The sequence below is a fragment of the Miscanthus floridulus genome, chromosome 5 (genome assembly GCF_019320115.1).
Source record: "Miscanthus floridulus cultivar M001 chromosome 5, ASM1932011v1, whole genome shotgun sequence".
Classification (NCBI taxonomy): Eukaryota; Viridiplantae; Streptophyta; class Magnoliopsida; order Poales; family Poaceae; genus Miscanthus; species Miscanthus floridulus.
This window is the reverse complement of record NC_089584.1, coordinates 17,101,561-17,118,538: the sequence shown is the minus strand read 5'-3', so window position 1 is coordinate 17,118,538 and position 16,978 is coordinate 17,101,561. Positions and strand designations below refer to the sequence as shown.

At 46.2% G+C, this 16,978-nt stretch overlaps 1 protein-coding gene across 4 annotated transcripts; it reads left to right on the top strand.

The window, feature by feature from the left end:
• The first annotated feature begins 833 nt into the window (after nt 1-833).
• Nucleotides 834-15,603, top strand: LOC136449597 (phosphatidate cytidylyltransferase 1-like). Of its 4 annotated transcripts, XM_066449656.1 has the most exons (13): nt 1,129-1,266; nt 1,338-1,432; nt 1,614-1,720; nt 1,875-2,128; nt 2,253-2,404; nt 5,305-5,446; nt 6,107-6,263; nt 12,427-12,474; nt 12,559-12,645; nt 14,130-14,258; nt 14,342-14,398; nt 14,905-14,988; nt 15,105-15,603. In XM_066449656.1, exons 3-13 carry the CDS (start codon nt 1,637-1,639, stop codon nt 15,192-15,194), a joined length of 1,284 nt encoding a protein of 427 aa, XP_066305753.1. In that variant the 5' UTR covers nt 1,129-1,266; nt 1,338-1,432; nt 1,614-1,636; the 3' UTR covers nt 15,195-15,603. The 4 variants fall into 4 exon arrangements, with proteins under 4 accessions (XP_066305755.1, XP_066305752.1, XP_066305753.1 ...); XM_066449658.1 differs by lacking the exon at nt 1,338-1,432 and having other exon boundaries at nt 834-1,266; XM_066449655.1 differs by lacking the exons at nt 1,129-1,266; nt 1,338-1,432 and adding an exon at nt 892-1,049.
• The last annotated feature ends 1,375 nt before the right edge of the window (nt 15,604-16,978 follow it).

The window sequence follows — 16,978 nt, the reverse complement described above, 5'->3', positions numbered from 1 at the left end:
CGGGAGCCGGGACTCGGGAGACGAGAGCTGGCGGAGTCTGCGCATCCGGGCATCCAGCCATCCACAAATAATTTTCTTCGCTCACCAATCACCAGTCACTCAGTCAGGCAGTCACCACTCTCCCTCCCGCCGTCTCATTTCTCTCCACCCCCGGTTCTCTGCCCAGGGCAGCACTCTCCGCCTGCGCCGTCAGCCGCCCTCCTCTCCGCCGCGCGACGCCCGTGAAGAGCCCCCTTCTAGCACCGACGCCCGAGCCCCCAAAGCAGGTTTGACCTTTGATGCCCACCACCCCTAACCTCTTTTTTTTTTGCTAAAAAAATCTGGTTAATTCGTGTGGTGCAAATTTTTGGGACGGTGCAAATTGTGCTACATTACAAAGCAAGGCGAAAGAATGAATATGTGCATTTCTAAAGGGGCCCATTCTGGGCATGGTCCCAACCGGCAATTTAGACATTCTCCGACGATAGTTACCTAAAATACTAAAGACTCATTTCATGTTTGGGCAGTGCTACAACTAAAAGGTTCAATATCCATTTTCGATTTTCTCCAACAACAAAATTTAAGAGAGAATCCTTTCTACAAATAGTTCTTAAGAAGAGAGGATACTTACATTTAGGTTATACCTTACCTTATACTTAAAATGGATCTTTCATACATTAGTCTGTTGGAGGTTATAAGTATTCCGATGCAGACAGCCTTATTAGGCCTGATGAGTTGTACTTTGATCTGCTGCCCTGTCGTCCACCCATTTTATTCCGCGCCATTCTCCGACTCCCCACAAGCTTCTCTGTTTTTATGAACATCACATCAAGCGGAGCGAGCGGAATTAAAGCAAGGAATTCCCATTCCCTGCCGGGCGGCGACAAGCACCAGGTGGGGAACCCAGCACCACAGCTGTCTCGCAGGCTCTCCCTCTCTCCCGCCCTCCCCGAAGCACGCAGCGCTCCCTCTCAACAGAGTACAGAATCCCACTCCACTCGCGCTGCCCAGCCGCAGGCGAGGCGGCGGTGCTGCTGCGTGCTCACTCTCCCCTGCTCTGCGGCCTCGAGGTACCCCCGTCTCCCAGTGACTCTGCTTTTCTCGCTGTTGCGCCGGCAGGATTCCTGCGGCAGGTTCAGCGCCTCAGCCTGTGGCGTGCTTGCTCTGGATTGTCGGTGCCGCCAAGGTGGTTAGTTCACGGCGATGCTGTTTTGTTCCCCCGGCGGCGGCTTGTTGTTGTTGCTTCGGGGGGAATATGTCATCACGCGCTGCAATTGTCAGCTCTAGGTGAGCGGTTGCGCTCAGCCATTAATGAGATGTGCTTGTCTGTTGCGCAAATAACTAGCACTGCGCTGTAGACTTGACAAGGCACTTCCCGTTCCACTGGAAGGAAGCAACAATCATTTCTCTGTGTTGCTGCCTTGCTGGTGACTATACCGACGGCACCTTGCTGGTGAGGAACCCTAGATTGATTGGAGTTGGATGCATGATTTCTCTGTACTAAGGAACCTTTTAGAATCGATCTAATGTCCATCAATGTATCCGGATGTCTGTTGATTTATCCACTATTCCTATTTATATTCATCTTATCTAATCTTGTCTGTCTGACTGTTTGCCTTTTCTTTTCTTTGTAGAATTTAACTTTGGAGCACCAGTGATGCAAAGGGACACTAGCTCTAGCAATGCTTCTGCTTCTGCTTCTCATGCAGGGCGCGTAAGACGTCGCAGACATGCAACTGAGGTAAGTAATTTCTTATTACTTTTTGCTCTTTATTGCAATCTGTTTTCTCTCTAGATTTCAGCTAATACTTACATTGCACATGGTTCAAGCTAGAGCAGCTGTCTGTTTCAGGTGCTTTTTTTTTTCCGTAACTAATCATGATCATTTTCTTCAGGCTACCACAGATGGGAATAGAGCTAATGGACAGCCGTTGCTTGTCAATGATCAGAACAAGTATAAATCAATGCTTATCCGTACATATTCTACAGTATGGATGATTGGAGGCTTTGCTTTTATTGTTTACATGGGTCATCTATATATTTGGGCCATGGTGGTTGTGATTCAAATATACATGGCAAGAGAGCTTTTTAACCTACTCAGAAAATCCAGTGAAGAGAAACAGCTGCCAGGGTTCAGGCTGCTGAATTGGTAAGCTATGGGTCATTATGATTCTACTAAGTTTAAACAAAATTTTCAATCTCGTAGCTGCTATGGCTTTCAACAGTATCATTTTCCTTGTGTTGTTTATGTACAAGTTTTATTCCTACTGTAGGCACTTCTTTTTCACGGCCATGCTGTACACTTATGGGCGCTTTCTTAGTCGGCAGCTTGTGAATACAGTAACTTCAGATCACTTGCTTTATATGGTTGTCAGTGGCCTAATAAAGTATCAGATGTTTATCTGTTATTTTCTTTATATTGCTGGTAGGCTCGGTATCCCATGAAACATGCAATAATTTCCTCTTGTAAATACATTACATAAACTTCATTTTAAATTTAGAATGTTCAAAGTGACTCTATGTTTCTAGTATGATCTTGTGTTAAAAGTTTTTATACTCCCCCTTTCCAAAATGTAGGTTGTTTTAGTTTTGTCATAAGTAAATTATCTCCAACTTTGACCAAAGTTTATAGAAAAATACACCAACATCTACAAGATGAAATTAATTTCGTAAAATCTATCATGAAATATTCTTGATAGTGCAATTATTTCGTATTGTTGATGTTAATATATTTTTCTACAAACTTGGTTAAAATTAGAGAAGTTTGATTTATGATAAGACCAAAACAACCTACATTTTGGAGTGGATGGAGTACAAAACAGATGATATTCTATCCTATCAATAATTTATTAACAAATTATGTCTACTATGTTAGATTTTAGTTCAATGTTATTCTGCAAATTATGCTAGTTATTGTTTGGTTAATAGTTGTCCACTTGATTTAAATGGGAGAATTCATGGTTGGATTTTCATGTTATTCTTCATATTTTTTTCTCGAACTACGCAAGAGAACCGTGTCATTCCATTAAGAAGAAGAGAGAAATACAAAGGAAAGAGACAAAGTGCCTTTTCCAGATCCCCAAAAGAAACACAAAAGTGCACCACACAAAACATTAAACAACCACCAACAGCCCCTCAGTTAAATAAGAGCTCTTGGAGCGCTGAAGCACTGGCAGAACACCATAGGCTGCTCTCATATCATACACAATAGCTTGCAGGACAACTTCTATTCTCGTCTTCACTCCTTCAAAAACACAAGCATTCCATTATTCCAATGCTTCCAAAGTTCCCAAGCAACCAAGATAATTAGAGAATTAAGGCCTTTTCTCACTTTCTTAGGAACCCCTTTGCAGCAGTACACCACCAGCCAGAAAATCTAGTTGCATCCGGGCTTGGCGCAAGGCTGGCCATGCCGAGTTTATGAAGAATGTGGTCCAGACTTTCCGTGAGAAAACGCAGGAGATAAGAACATGCTGGATCGTTTCATCGGCTTTGTCACAAAACGGAGATGCTGTGGGATGAGGAAGTCCGCGTTTGGCCAACTGGTCTGCATTGCAACATGGATTCCTAACCGCCAGCCCACCTGAGTGCCAAGTTTTCCAAATACGATGCTATGGATCAAACTTGATGGATCCAAAGAAAAAAAGCACCATAAGCGGACCTGCTTATATAAGCCCAGTCTGAGATAGGCGCCAAATGTGCTAATCAGGAATGTCATGTTGTAGGATTATATTGTCCACCAGATCCAACAAGTGACAAGTGTAAATAGTTGACTAGGACTTGCACCGTCAGTGCACCTTTTATTTCTCTTACCCAAGATCGATAATTGAGTGCTCGAGCTACAGTCCACTGTTTTAGCTCTCTCTTTGGAATTAATTTGACCAGATGGGTTCAACCTCGGCAGCAGTTCTGCCTTGCAGCCACCGATCAGACAAAAATTGGTCGTCTCCCATTCCCAACAATAGTTTGCACTGCTACTTTAAAGAGAGCTCGGGCATTTCTAGGCACATTCACTGGCAACCCTTCCCAGGGCCAGGAAGCATCATATTTTTGCTGCCAAAGCCATCTAATGCGAAGCGCCCTGCCCAGGATTTCAAGATTATGTATGCCAAGACCTCCATACTGAAGCGGCTTTTGGACACGATCCCATGAAACAAGACAATTACCTCCATTGACCTTCTCCTGACCTTTCCACAAGAATCCCCTTCTTCGCTTATCAATAGCCTTAATCACCCATTTTGGTAAATCCAAAGCAATCATCTGATACATAGGTATAGCACTGAAAACCGTCCTAACCGTAGTTAGGCGACCGTCTCTTGTCATAAGAGAGGCTTTCCAACCAGGAGACTATCTGCCACTTTATCAATCAAAGGGTGCAGCTTGGCTTTGGCGGGCTTTCTGATTGTAAGCGGAAGACCACGATATGTGCAAGGGAGGTCCTTAATTGCACAGTCCATTGTCTTCAATGATTCTCAGATCATCCTCAGCACACTGAATGGGGATGACTGAACTCTTGGCCAGATTAGTCTTGAGTCCAGTAACATGTCCAAACACTTCTGACAAAAGATGGCAAGAGTTCAAGGTCATTTCTCGTAAGACAGAGAAACAACACAACATCATCTGTATAAAAGAGATCTTCAACATTTTGCTTGCCGAACTGCCACTGGTTGCAACAGATTGATCCTAGTGGCATGAGAGATTAGAGAGTTCAGTGCTTCCATATCTAATAGGAAGCATGGGAGAAAGAGGATCTCCTTGCCGCAGCCCCTGCTGGTGAGTAATGCTCTTCCCTGGTTCACCATTCACTAGGATCCTTGTGGAAGAAGTGGATAACAGTTGGCAAATTAAATTGCACCATTTATAACCAAAACCAAGTTGCAGCAGGACCTCAATGAGAAAGGACCACAATACTGAATCAAACGCCTTTAAGATGTCCAATTTAATTCACTTGGACCCTTGTGAGTAAACTTATTCTTCATATGAACATTAGCATATGGAAATGTTATGTTTGTTAGATTTGATTATTGCACATATCACCTTATTCAGTTGTTCGGGATGGACACCGGGCATTTGAGTCTGCAAATGTCTGGCCAGTTTTTTCCTCATATATGCCTGCCAAAGTGATTAAGTGATCATACATACCTGCCTGAGTTCCTAAGTGATTACTGTTACATACTAGTTATCTTTGAAGTATCTTCATTCCCTTGATTGCATGTGTTGACAGTCATGCTTTAAAACAGATAACCTGCTTATCATGATTTTCTAGGTCCTATTTAGCATTAAGTTAGTAGCAGAAAGTTAGTATTTATGGCTCCTTTGATCCAGGGTTTGTATGGTTTATTTTGACTCTGAAGAAAAAGGCATACAAGTATCAGTTCAAACAGTATGCGTGGACGCACATGATACTTTTAACGGTTTTTGCACAGTCTGCTTTCACTGTGGCAAACATATTTGAAGGGATATTCTGGTAAGTGATTTGTTTCTTTATGAATAACCTGTTTAGAGTTTCGGATTTTTGGGATATATGAGTGCCTAGCTATTTTTGTTCACAGACAAGTAAGTTTTTATTTGGTATTTCCATAATCATCTGAAAGTTTCTGTCTTCTGGAAAAGGAATCTTGCAATTTTATCTTTCATCTGCTCTAAACTTGCAGATTCATTAGGTTTTTCGACATAATAATTCTGGCTAGTTGTCCCTGAGCTAATAAGATGACTAATCTTGACTAATCACCAATTAGTCTGACGATCAGGTTATTGTACTAGTCGCCTCTGAGTGCCAAATTGTGCTCCATGGACCGATAAGCCTGACTAATTGCGACTAACGGCTATTAGTTGGGCAACTTAATAACACTTTAGGTGTTGCAGAATATCTATAGTATAGTGTGCCCTGTCTGACTTCTGTGCCTTGATATTTCATTTTTGCACTTCACTTTTCATGGAAAGTATTGTTCTCTTTTATTTTTTAAATTTGAGTTGAACTTGAACTATTCTAAGTGACTTTGTCAATGATGCATATCTCTAAATATATATTGAGGAAGACATTTGTCCTGATTGTTTAATTTACACAAGTAGTTTTTATTATGCTGCAGTTAATGAACTCCATGCATCTACAATGCTGTGTACTCAGGTTTCTTTTGCCTGCTTCACTTATTGTGATCAACGATATCTTTGCTTATTTATTCGGGTTCTTTCTTGGGAGAACACCGCTAATCAAGTTGTCCCCAAAGAAAACTTGGGAAGGTTTTATTGGTGCATCAGTGACAACTATCATCTCTGCTTTTCTGGTGAGACTTTGTTAAATTCCCGATTTCCCATCAGGATAATTTTTATAGCAACGTTTGATTTTTTTTGAAATGATGAAATTTTTTAATAGCCTTACCCCCCTTGTTTTTATGCACATGTAATGGCACTTTATCTTGAAGTATAGCCCTACCTATACTATGCATGTGTCTAAATTAGAGGCTTTACTTCTATCTTCTAACACTAAATGTTGTCCTGGTCCTACTGTTGTGTTATAGTATTGTCCACTTATGGTTTCTTCTGTATGCATGTGTGGTCAATGAATGAGTTACTGGTTACTGAGCACTCATCTTTCTCTTGTTAGTTATCAGTCACCAGCAAAACTCTGATCTCCATTCTCATTGATCTCTCTCTCTCTCTAGATTCTCAAAAAAAATTGCATTTCAATTATGTTACTCATATATTTCTGGCGCACTAGGTGCTTTTCCCTTGCTGAACTCAGCAGAAGCTTTTGATATGTACTGAAGCTTTTGATATTTTTTGTCCATTATGTAGAGAAAAAAAAAAACAAAAAAACCCTCAGTGCTTTTTCTGCGACTCAATTTGCACTCATGCCTCCACATTTACCAAATCGCTAATGGTAGAAACATTGAAAGTCAGAGACACATGAACTATTTGTTGGCTGCCAGAGGGCAGCTTGGCCAACAGGCCGCTTGAATTGTATTGAATTGCAAAAATGACTTCCTTGATACAAGGATGCTAACCACTGCATATATAGGCAAGTGGTGTACCTACTCCTTAGCATATTCTAACTGCATAAAGTAGATGCTATGATTCCTACTTGGTTGCCAAGGCACCATGATCAACTTGGTTGCCAAGGAAACACATGACAGTGAATAGTAAATATCTATAGTAGGTAACTAGAAAAACAAGAACACTAGGCTAACTACTGACAATTCTCCCCTTTAGCCTTGTGGTCCTTGGAAGTGATGTGCTTGAGCCCAATTCTTCCCCTCATCTCTTCAAATTTTGATCTTCCAAGAGACTTGGTTAGAATGTCAGCCAGCTGATCAGTGGTGGATATGTGATCAGCCCTGATACTTCCATCTTCCAAGCAGTTTATGATGAAATGGTACTTGATTCTGATGTGTTTACTGCGCTCATGAAAGACTGGATTCTTGGCTAGAGCAAGTGCAGACTTGCTATCAACCTTCAGTTCGACCACTTCCACATTCCTTCCAAGGAGGTCTGCCAGCAGCCTGGATAGCCAAATAGCTTGTTTTGCAGCTGTGGTAGTGGCAATGTACTCAGCTTCACAACTAGATAGAGCCACCACCTTCTGCTTCACTGACTGTCAGCACACAAGATTGCTTCCCAGGAAGAACAGAGTGCCGCTAGTGCTCTTGCTGGTGTCAATGTCCCCAGCCAAGTCACTGTCGCAGTATCCAACAAACCTTGCTCTCCCTGGAGCCTTAGTGTAGTGAAGTCCAAATTCCAGAGTACCAGCCACATATCTCAGGATGCGCTTGATGGCAGCTTGGTGCTCTGCAGTTGGCCTCTCCATGAATCGACTGACAAAGCCTACTGAGAGGGCTAAGTCAGGTCTTGTGTGGACCAAGTAGCGCAGGCTGCCCACCAATCTTCTGTATTGGGTAGGATCAACTTCTGCAGCCGTGCTCTGCCTGCTCAACCTCAGCCGCTCCTCCATTGGTGCATGGGCAGGGTTGCAGGCATCCATGCCTCCTAGCTCAAGGATCCTCTTGGCATAATGGGTCTGCCTCAGAGTGATCCCAGCTGAATCTTGGTGTACTTCGACCCCCAGGTAGAAGGACAGGAGGCCGAGGTCGCTCATGTCGAAGACCTTCTTCATCTGAGCCTTGAAACCTTCTATGGCTTGAGTGCTGGCACCGGTGATGATCAAATCGTCAACATAGACACCGATCAGCAGCAGCTCCTCCCCTGTTCCTCGCCTGTACATCGCAGCTTCATGGTCGCTTTGCTGGAAACCCATCTCCTTGAGGGTGGCATCCAGCTTGGCGTTCCAAGCTCGCGGAGCTTGCCGTAGGCCATACAAAGCCTTGCGCAGACGGTACACCATCTTCTCCTTCCCGGCGACGGTGAAGCCAGACGGCTGCTTCACGTACACCTCCTCCTTGAGGTCGCCGTTGAGGAAGGTTGATTTGACGTCCATGTGGTGGACGCGCCATCCTTCTTGGGCCGCCAGCGCGAGGAGGACTCGGACGGATTCCATGCGCACCACGGGAGCAAACGCGTCGTCGAAGTCGATCCCTTCCTGCTGGACGAAACCCCGCGCCACCAAGCGCGCCTTGTACTTGGTCACCGCGCCCCGCTCGTCCTTCTTGAGCTTGTAGACCCACTTCAGAGTGATAGGCCGGTGACCGGGAGGAAGCTCCACAAGCTCCCAAGTGCGGTTCTGCTCAACTGCCTTGATCTCCTGCTCCATGGCGGCCTGCCAGGCAGGATCGCCTTCAGCCTCCGCGAAGTTGGCCGGCTCGCCGGCGTGCGTGAGGTGAAGCTCGGCGAAGAGACGTGAAGCCGGCAGCGGTGTGGGTGCGTCCCCGATGATGTTGGGCATGGTACGGTACCGCAGTTGCTCGCCGTCGTAGGAAGCGTCAAGGCGATCGTCGTCGTCCTCGAGCGGTGACGCGACTCAACTGGGTCCGCCTGCTCGGTCTCTGCTGCTGGTGAAGCAGAGGAGGCTTGTGGATCGTGCTCCCCTGGAGCTGGTGACGGTGCGCGCGGCGGAGCTCCGTCTGTGTCGACTCCCCAGAACTCGATGTCGAAGTCGCTGGAGGCGGAAGCAGACGTCCCGGCGGCCGAATTGGACCAATCCCAGCCGCGCCCTTCATCAAACACCACGTCGCGGCTCACCTTAACGCGTCCCGTCGCCGGATCGAGGACCCGGTAGGCCTTGGCGCCCTCGGCGTAGTCGATGAAGACCCTAGCCTTGCCGCGGTCGTCGAGCTTGCGCAGCTGCCCGAGCTCCCTTGTGTAGGCGACGCAGCCGAATGTACGCAGGTAGCTCACCGCCGGCGCTCGTCCGTGCCAGGCCTCATAGGGGGTCTTGCCTTGCAAGCTTCTCGTTGGCACGCGGTTGAGCAGATGCACCGCCGTCATCACTGCCTCCCCCCAGAATTTGGCCGGCATGGTCCTCTGCTTCAGGAGCGCGCGTGCGGTCGCCACGACCGTCTGATTGCGCCGCTCCACAACACCGTTCTGCTGCGGTGAGTGTGGTGCAGAGTAGTGCTGCTTGACTCCTTCTGCGGCGAAGTACTGCGCCAGCTCGCCGACGGTGAACTCTCCTCCATTGTCGGTCCGCAGCACCTTGAGCTCACGGCCAGTCTCCTTCTCTGCTTCGGCCTTCACCCGCTTCACAGCATCCGCAGCAGCATCCTTGGTCGGTAGAAGCACCGCCCACATGAAGCGAGTGGCGTCGTCCACCATCAGCAAGAAGTAGCGGCGCCTTCCTGGAGTCGCCGGCGTCACCGGCCCGCACAAGTCGCCGTGGACGAGGTCCAGGGGCGCCTGCGCGCGGTACTGCGCCTGCTGCGGAAACGGCTTGCGGCGGAGCTTGGTGGTGACGCAGGTGTCACAGACTTGCTCCGCATGCTTGATCACCGGCATCCCCCTCACCATCTCCTGCTTGCCGAGCTGGTGCAGCGCCTCGAAGCTGAGGTGCCCGTAGCGCTCATGCCACCTCCATGACTAGTCCTCCTTCCTGGCGGCAAGACATACCGGCGGCGCGGCCTCCAAGTGCAGGATGTACAGCCGACTGGGCCCGCGATGTACCTTGGCGAGAAGACGACCACGCCGGTCCCAGATACGGAGCACTCCATGATCAATCTCCACCCTGGAGCCTCCTTCGTCGAGCTGCCCCAAACTCATAATCGAGTTCCGGAGCGCTGGGATGTAGAAGACGCCATGGAGGATGCGCTGCTCTCCGTTCTTGGCCTGGAAGACGATGGAGCTGGTCCCCTTGATTTCCACTCGAGACGAGTCGCCGAAACGCACCGTGCCGCGCGCCGTGGTGTCGAGCTCAGCGAAGAGCTCCCGGCGGCCGGTCATGTGATGCGTGGCCCCGCTGTCGAGGTACCATCCGTCGAGCGCCTCCTCGTTGGCGCTGGTGTTGAGGAAGACACGCGCGCGCAGCTCGTTGATGTCAAGGGAGGTCGTGGCCTTGGAGCAGACGGCTTCGTCCTTCTCGTCGAGCTCGAGGAAGCCGTGGGCGAAAAACAGAGCACCATCATCGTCCTCTGCTTCTGCGACGTGCGCAGCACCGCCACGCCCTCCACCGCGCCGTCCACCTCGATCACCTCCAACGCGGTTGCCTCCTCCGCGTTGGTTGCCACCACCGCCGCCGCGATCACCGCCACCACGGCGCGGCTGGCGGCAATCGCGCGCCCAGTGACCGCGATCACCACAGTTGAGGCAGGTGTCGTCGTCCACCCAGCGATTTTCGCCACTGCCTCTGTCTCCTCCGCCGCGATTTCCCTTTCCGCGCTGTTTCTTGCCGCCGCGTGGACGACGTCGTGGTTCCTTGCCTGACGCGGAAGCGGCAGCCTCATCCTTCTCCTTGGCACGCCACTGCTCCCTTGTCAGCAGCAGTCCACCGATGGCGGCCGGTTCCGCGTCCAGCGCCTCCATGTCGTCCACCGTCTTCGAGCGCCCAGACACCTCCTCGATGGTGAGGTCCTAGAAGTCGAGAAGCGTCTCGATGGCGATCCGGAGCTGGGCGTACTTCGGCGGCACGGCGCGCAGGAGCCTCTCCACCGCGCGCTCTTCATCGATGTCGTTGTCGCCATGGAGAAGAAGCTGCTGCTTCAGGGCCATCAAGCGAAGGGTGAAGTCCTCGATCTGCTCACCCGGACGGAAGGTGAGCTTCTCCCAGTCGCTGGAGCGTGGCGCGGCGCACCCGATCGACTCCGATCCGTGCGGCGGCGATGGAGTCCCAGGCCTCCTTGGCCGATCCCTTCTCGGACAGCGGCATCTGCATCTCCTGCGGCACGGCGGCGATGATCGCCTCCACCGTGCGCCTGTCCTCATGGTATGGTAGATCCTGGTACTCGATCGCATCCCAGAGTTGCCGCGCCTGGAGCTTCAGCTTCATGATCGAGGCCCACTCATGGTAATTTGTCTTGGTGAGCATCGGCCAGGTGGAACTTGCGCCAGAATCCTTGTACACGGTCTGGATCACCGGCGAGCGGCCCCTGGCCCGTCCGCGGCGGCGATCCTGATATCGATCGGGCGACCGCGTCTGCCTGCGCTCGCGCTCCGGACTCCTCCGCGGAAACGGGCGGCGATCGCGCGGCGGATCCTCCTCCACCAACTCTCGACGCAGAGCCGCGGCCGTGGCGGCCGCGTTCCGAGCTGCTGCTGCTGCGGCCTCCGCGGCTGCGGCCTCTGCCGCGGCCAGACGCTGCGCCCGCTGCTCGGCAGCGGCGGCGGCTGCTGCTGCTCTCTCTGCGGAGGTGGCCATGCTTTTCCCTATCTCTCAACCGGCTCCGATACCAATTGTTGGCTGCCAGAGGGCAGCTTGGCCAACAGGCCGCTTGAATTGTATTGAATTGCAAAAATGACTTCCTTGATACAAGGATGCTAACCACGGCATATATAGGCAAGTGGTGTACCTACTCCTTAGCATATTCTAACTGCATAAAGTAGATGCTATGATTACTACTTGGTTGCCAAGGCACCATGATCAACTTGGTTGCCAAGGAAACACATGACAGTGAATAGTAAATATCTATAGTAGGTAACTAGAAAAACAAGAACACTAGGCTAACTACTGACACTATTGCAATCTGCTAATGAAGTTGGCGAGTTTGCAATTAATCAAGACTTGCCTAGATCCAAAGATGACCTGTGGGACAAACCAACTTATGTTCAAAATTTCAAACCAATTAAGCTAGCCATGATTATTGCATCTAAAAGAACACTGGCAGGTATGTGGAGGCAGGGTCTGTCTATTCCTTAGTAACTCATTTTCTTTCATTATCAACCTTACAAGCTAAAAACATGTTGCAATTGGATTTATTTGACCACTCATGGTTTATGTTCTCCTGGGAATACAACTTTAACAGGTTGATTTTTAAATATAATCCACTATTAATTTCTGTCTGTAAAAATATTGCTATTTGTTTGTAGTTCAAAATGATTTGTTGATCACTTTTCCTTTTTCTGTGGCAGTTAGCAAATGTAATGGGTCGTTCCCAATGGTTGACATGCCCAAGAAAGGTTACATAGATTTTCTTCAGAATATGATTGTTTTATGGCCAAGTTGCTGTTATGTTACTAAATTTGTCATGCAAATAATTTCAGGATCTGTCGACTGGGTGGCTTTATTGTGACCCTGGTCCAATGTTTAAGTCAGAGCATTACTCGTTGGGAGAATGGGTGCCACATTGGGTCAGTCATTTTTTTTTGCTCAATTCATTCATTTTAATATTATTTCTTGTACTCTAAGATGGCATTTTTGCATTGTTCCAATCATAAAGGTTATCTCAAAATAATCGTAGTATGGTCTTTTGAACCTTATACTAGCTCGTATTGCACTTAGCATTTTGCATGGTTATTGATTGTAATCCCTAATCAACAAGTCATTTCAAAAGAAACAAAGTTTTCCTTCCAAGTGGAAGAGGTGGTTGTCCTAAAAGGCACCAGATTGTTTCTATTGAGTTGAAGGAATATAGAGGAATACTAGTAAAGTTAGCGCACTGCTGCGGAAAAGGCTGGTTCTTAATGTATATTGAACTTGAAAAAAAAGGGATACAAGTACGAATTAACTGCAATCCTTTTTGATATACGGAGTAGCATATTGTAGAATAATACTAGTACATTTGTATTGACGAGAATATCAGTAGATACTTTGACAAATATAACAGATACCAACTCCATGATATATGGCCACTACATATGATGACATATTTATGGAGTTAAAACATACCCATGATTGATCATCGATCTCTTCTGTTAATTTTTTGGAGGGAAAGCTAGAGGTTAACAGAGAGGGGTAGAAATTGATGAAGGGTTTGGACCCAAGCTAACATGAAAGGTCTCACAGATATTTTACTCTGTGAGAATGTCATTGATATGAGACCCCTCTTCTATTAATGTTGCTGTGTAGAACACAATAGTTTAAGTAACTTCCAAATTGGATAAAAAATAGCCATCTTGTAAAATCGATGGAGCACATGTGATTGTAAGTTGTAAAATGCACCAATGTGTGGTCCGTGGTCCCCCCTGTTCCTTTGGCAAACAAATTGGGTTGGGGTGGAGGAGGAATCCAATCTGACCACGAAATAAGACAGTGAGCTGTATGTGAATATGTGATGGGTGGCACACGTGTTCTCAGGGTAGACAATGCTCTGTCTTCTTTTTTCTTCTGAATTGGTTATTTTCTGAAATCAATGATAAGATCAAGGCTAGTTCTTGATGATAAATCAATGGAGAAGTTACTTTGATATGCCTGCACAACAGTAAAACAGTCATAACCAAGCCCCTAGCTTGTGTGCTTAAAAAGAAACTGAGACTAACTCAGTTGGTGGGAGGTGTAGTGTAGGTGTACAATTGTACATACTCACTAACCAGGTTCAACTCCTTCAAACTTGAACTCAGGCGCTTATTTCTTCTTATATGCAATGCCGTCTAGTTCCTCCTTGTTGGTCGAGTTCACTCTGATGTGCTCAACAGAATAGGCAAATTGAAGCTTGCTCGATTCACTTTACCATGCAATATTATTTCACGATTTTTATGTAGTATTACTTATATATGTTGCAATTACTAATATTTATTCTACTGCATCATCACCGGTTTTGTGTTGTCTTTCTAGAGTTTCTGGATGTTTGATTTTGTACTCTGTTTGATTAGATGCGTCTCTTAAGTCTTAACAGTTCCCATGGAAAGAACTAGCCATTATGCCTGTGCAGTGGCATGCTTTAGCCCTGGGTTTGTTTGCATCAATAATAGCACCATTTGGAGGATTTTTTGCGAGTGGCTTCAAGAGGGCTTTCAAAATAAAGGTATATATATACCACTTCATTGTTTGCATCAATAATATTGTTTTACTCCAATTGATGTTGTCCTTTTTTATATAAAATTGTAGGATTTCGGTGACAGCATACCTGGGCATGGTGGAATTACTGACAGAATGGATTGTCAAGTAAGTATCTCAGAAACATTCTAGCTATAGGGAAATGGTACTGGCCCATGGTTATGCAAGCTTTTAGCTTTCTTATTCTATTGATATAATGTAAGATGAGGCCTTTGTGCTGTGGCTAATGTGAACCATCAGCTACAGAACAATCATTTGAAGCAAATGTCTAGCGATAATGGCAGGAGTACCAACCTCATTTTATATCTGCCATTCCTCCATTTAGCAAGATTTTATGTTTTCATTTTGTCTGGGCCTGATGTGTCAGGTGTTTCTAAGGGCAATGTTGTCCCATAAACCACTAGTAAAATTCTGTGGAGAAAGGAGTAGTGGTGGGGAATCCTTTTTTTTTTTGAAAGGCTCTCTCCATCGTATTTGTATTTCTCATTCTATGCAAACGTGTGTGTTACCTTTTGTTGAGTATAAAATGTGTTTGATTGAAAAAAAAACATGCTTTAATACCAGTCTGCACACTAGTGTAGCTTAACATAAATTTCTGCTTGCTTTTTCCCCAGATGGTTATGGCAGTGTTTGCATACATATACCACCAATCATTCATTGCACCTCAGAACTTCTCTGTTGAGATAATCTTGGATCAGGTCAGGATCATTATACCTTAATGTTTTATTTTCATTATCTTGAGAGTGATTTTTCCTTTTTTTAAGCAATCTATCCTGTGTGATTCTAACAAATGTCTACTTTTTTTTTCATTCAGATTATAAGAAACCTAGCCTATGAGGAGCAAAAATACCTGTACGAGCGACTTGGGGAGATCTTCCACGAGAGGCAATTGACGCAAAGCTGACGGTTAGCGTGCTTATGAAATGCATGATATGTTGTGTATTTAAGCCTTCGGCTCATTCTGTAGCTCTAGTTCGTGTATAGCATCATACCATGTTGGCATGACTGTACCGTGATACAGCGGAGTCCTTGTTCAAACCACTGTATAGAATGGTAGAGTGGAGAGAATACACATGGGTTTTAGCCTTTTAGGTGCTTTATTCGCTCACCACTGGTGCGCTGCCTTGGCCTTCGGCTGGTATCGACATGCCCGGTGCTAATTCACTCCCCGTCGTTTCTGCACTATTTGTAAAAAGGGGACCTAGAAAGTTCAATTCTTTTCTTACCACTTTGTGGTGCTGGCCTCGACTCAGATCAAATATTCGAGGATTCACAGAATATAATATAAGATGAAGCAGGGCCAATTCATGTTCTCTTGTTTTTTTCATAGCCATCAGGCTCTTCGCTGCATATTTATCATCAAGGTTAGAGGTTAGGGTGTCTCCAATGGACTAGCTAAGTAGCCGGTTGATGTCAGCTTCTGCCCGACTTGGAGGAGAGGAGGATGAAAGGAATGACGCTAGTGTGGGTTCAGGAACTCATCTCGGACACTCACCTTATTGACTATACGCTTATTTTTGTAGATGAGTGACCTACGCTTTGTTTTATATACTCACACCTCCAGGCAGCTAGTGAATTCGACGCCTTGGTGGAGACGGCCAGCAGCAGATTTGTTGCAGGCTTGCAGCAGCCGCTGTTTCGTGCAGCTGAACAGACCTAATGTTTTACATCATTTGTGCAAAAGATTAATTCGGTATGTTTGCCATTATTTGAGTATAGAAAAGATACCTTATAATAATCATCCATACGCCTTGTGAAGGAGGTAGAAAAGGCGATAAGGTTCACAAGGTAGGGGGATGAGGATGACATGCACTCTGACTGTGATCCGTCATCATTGACTATAAGATAGTGTAAGCACCAAATGGCCTAAGAGGAGGGGTTGAATTGGCCTATAAAAGTTTAAGAGTAATGTCCGATTTACTCCATGAAGTTGTCGCTGAATTTAAAGACACTATTGAACTCGAATACCAGACAATACTCCCCAACTTTCAAATCAAAACGGGTTAAATACCGCTCGGACCATTTTCAAACTAGTTTCTTCGTTGGTTCCGCTGACGTGATGTCACGAGACCTCTCTCTTTCTTTTATAATTAAAAAATTATAACTTTTTTTCATATGAGTTGAGTAGATACAAACTTTATAACAACATTATAGAGTTCGAGGCAATCTACGATTTTATAGTTGATAACTTTTTATTTGAGACTTTTTAGAGGCTCAAATATTCATTTTAAATCATTAGATTTTGTACAATTTGAACTTTTGACATTTCCAAACTAGAGGAGGTGCACAAGGCTTTCTGGATTGAAGCTACCAGGCCACGGCCCAAGACGAAACGAGGAAGAGGAAGGGCGTGAGCAGAAGATGGGCTTGGCCTAGGAAAGAACGGGAAACGGGCTAAAATGCGAGGATAAGCAGAAGCTGAAATAAACGACCAGTTGCCTGCGTGTAAAAAACTGGTAGTATATTCGTCTCTGGTGGCAGTGTTGCTGTGAAAGTAAACAATAATGTCGGGTGTTATTTTTAAACCAGAAAAGGCCTACGGCAAGGTGATCCACTTTCACCTATTCTCTTTAATCTAATTGCGGATATGTTAGCCATATTCATTACTAGGGCCAAAGAGGATGGTCAAATTCAAGGCCTCATTCCCCATTTGGTGGATGGCAGCCTCTCAATTTTGCAATACGCCGA

Bases quoted from the DNA above. Each gene is read 5' to 3' on its own strand.
- LOC136449597 (XM_066449658.1), top strand. From the start codon at position 1,637: ATGCAAAGGGACACTAGCTCTAGCAATGCTTCTGCTTCTGCTTCTCAT. The intron at 12,646-14,129 runs GTCAGTCATTTT...AAGTCTTAACAG, and splicing joins GAGAATGGGTGCCACATTGG to TTCCCATGGAAAGAACTAGC. The intron at 14,259-14,341 runs GTATATATATAC...ATAAAATTGTAG, and splicing joins AGAGGGCTTTCAAAATAAAG to GATTTCGGTGACAGCATACC.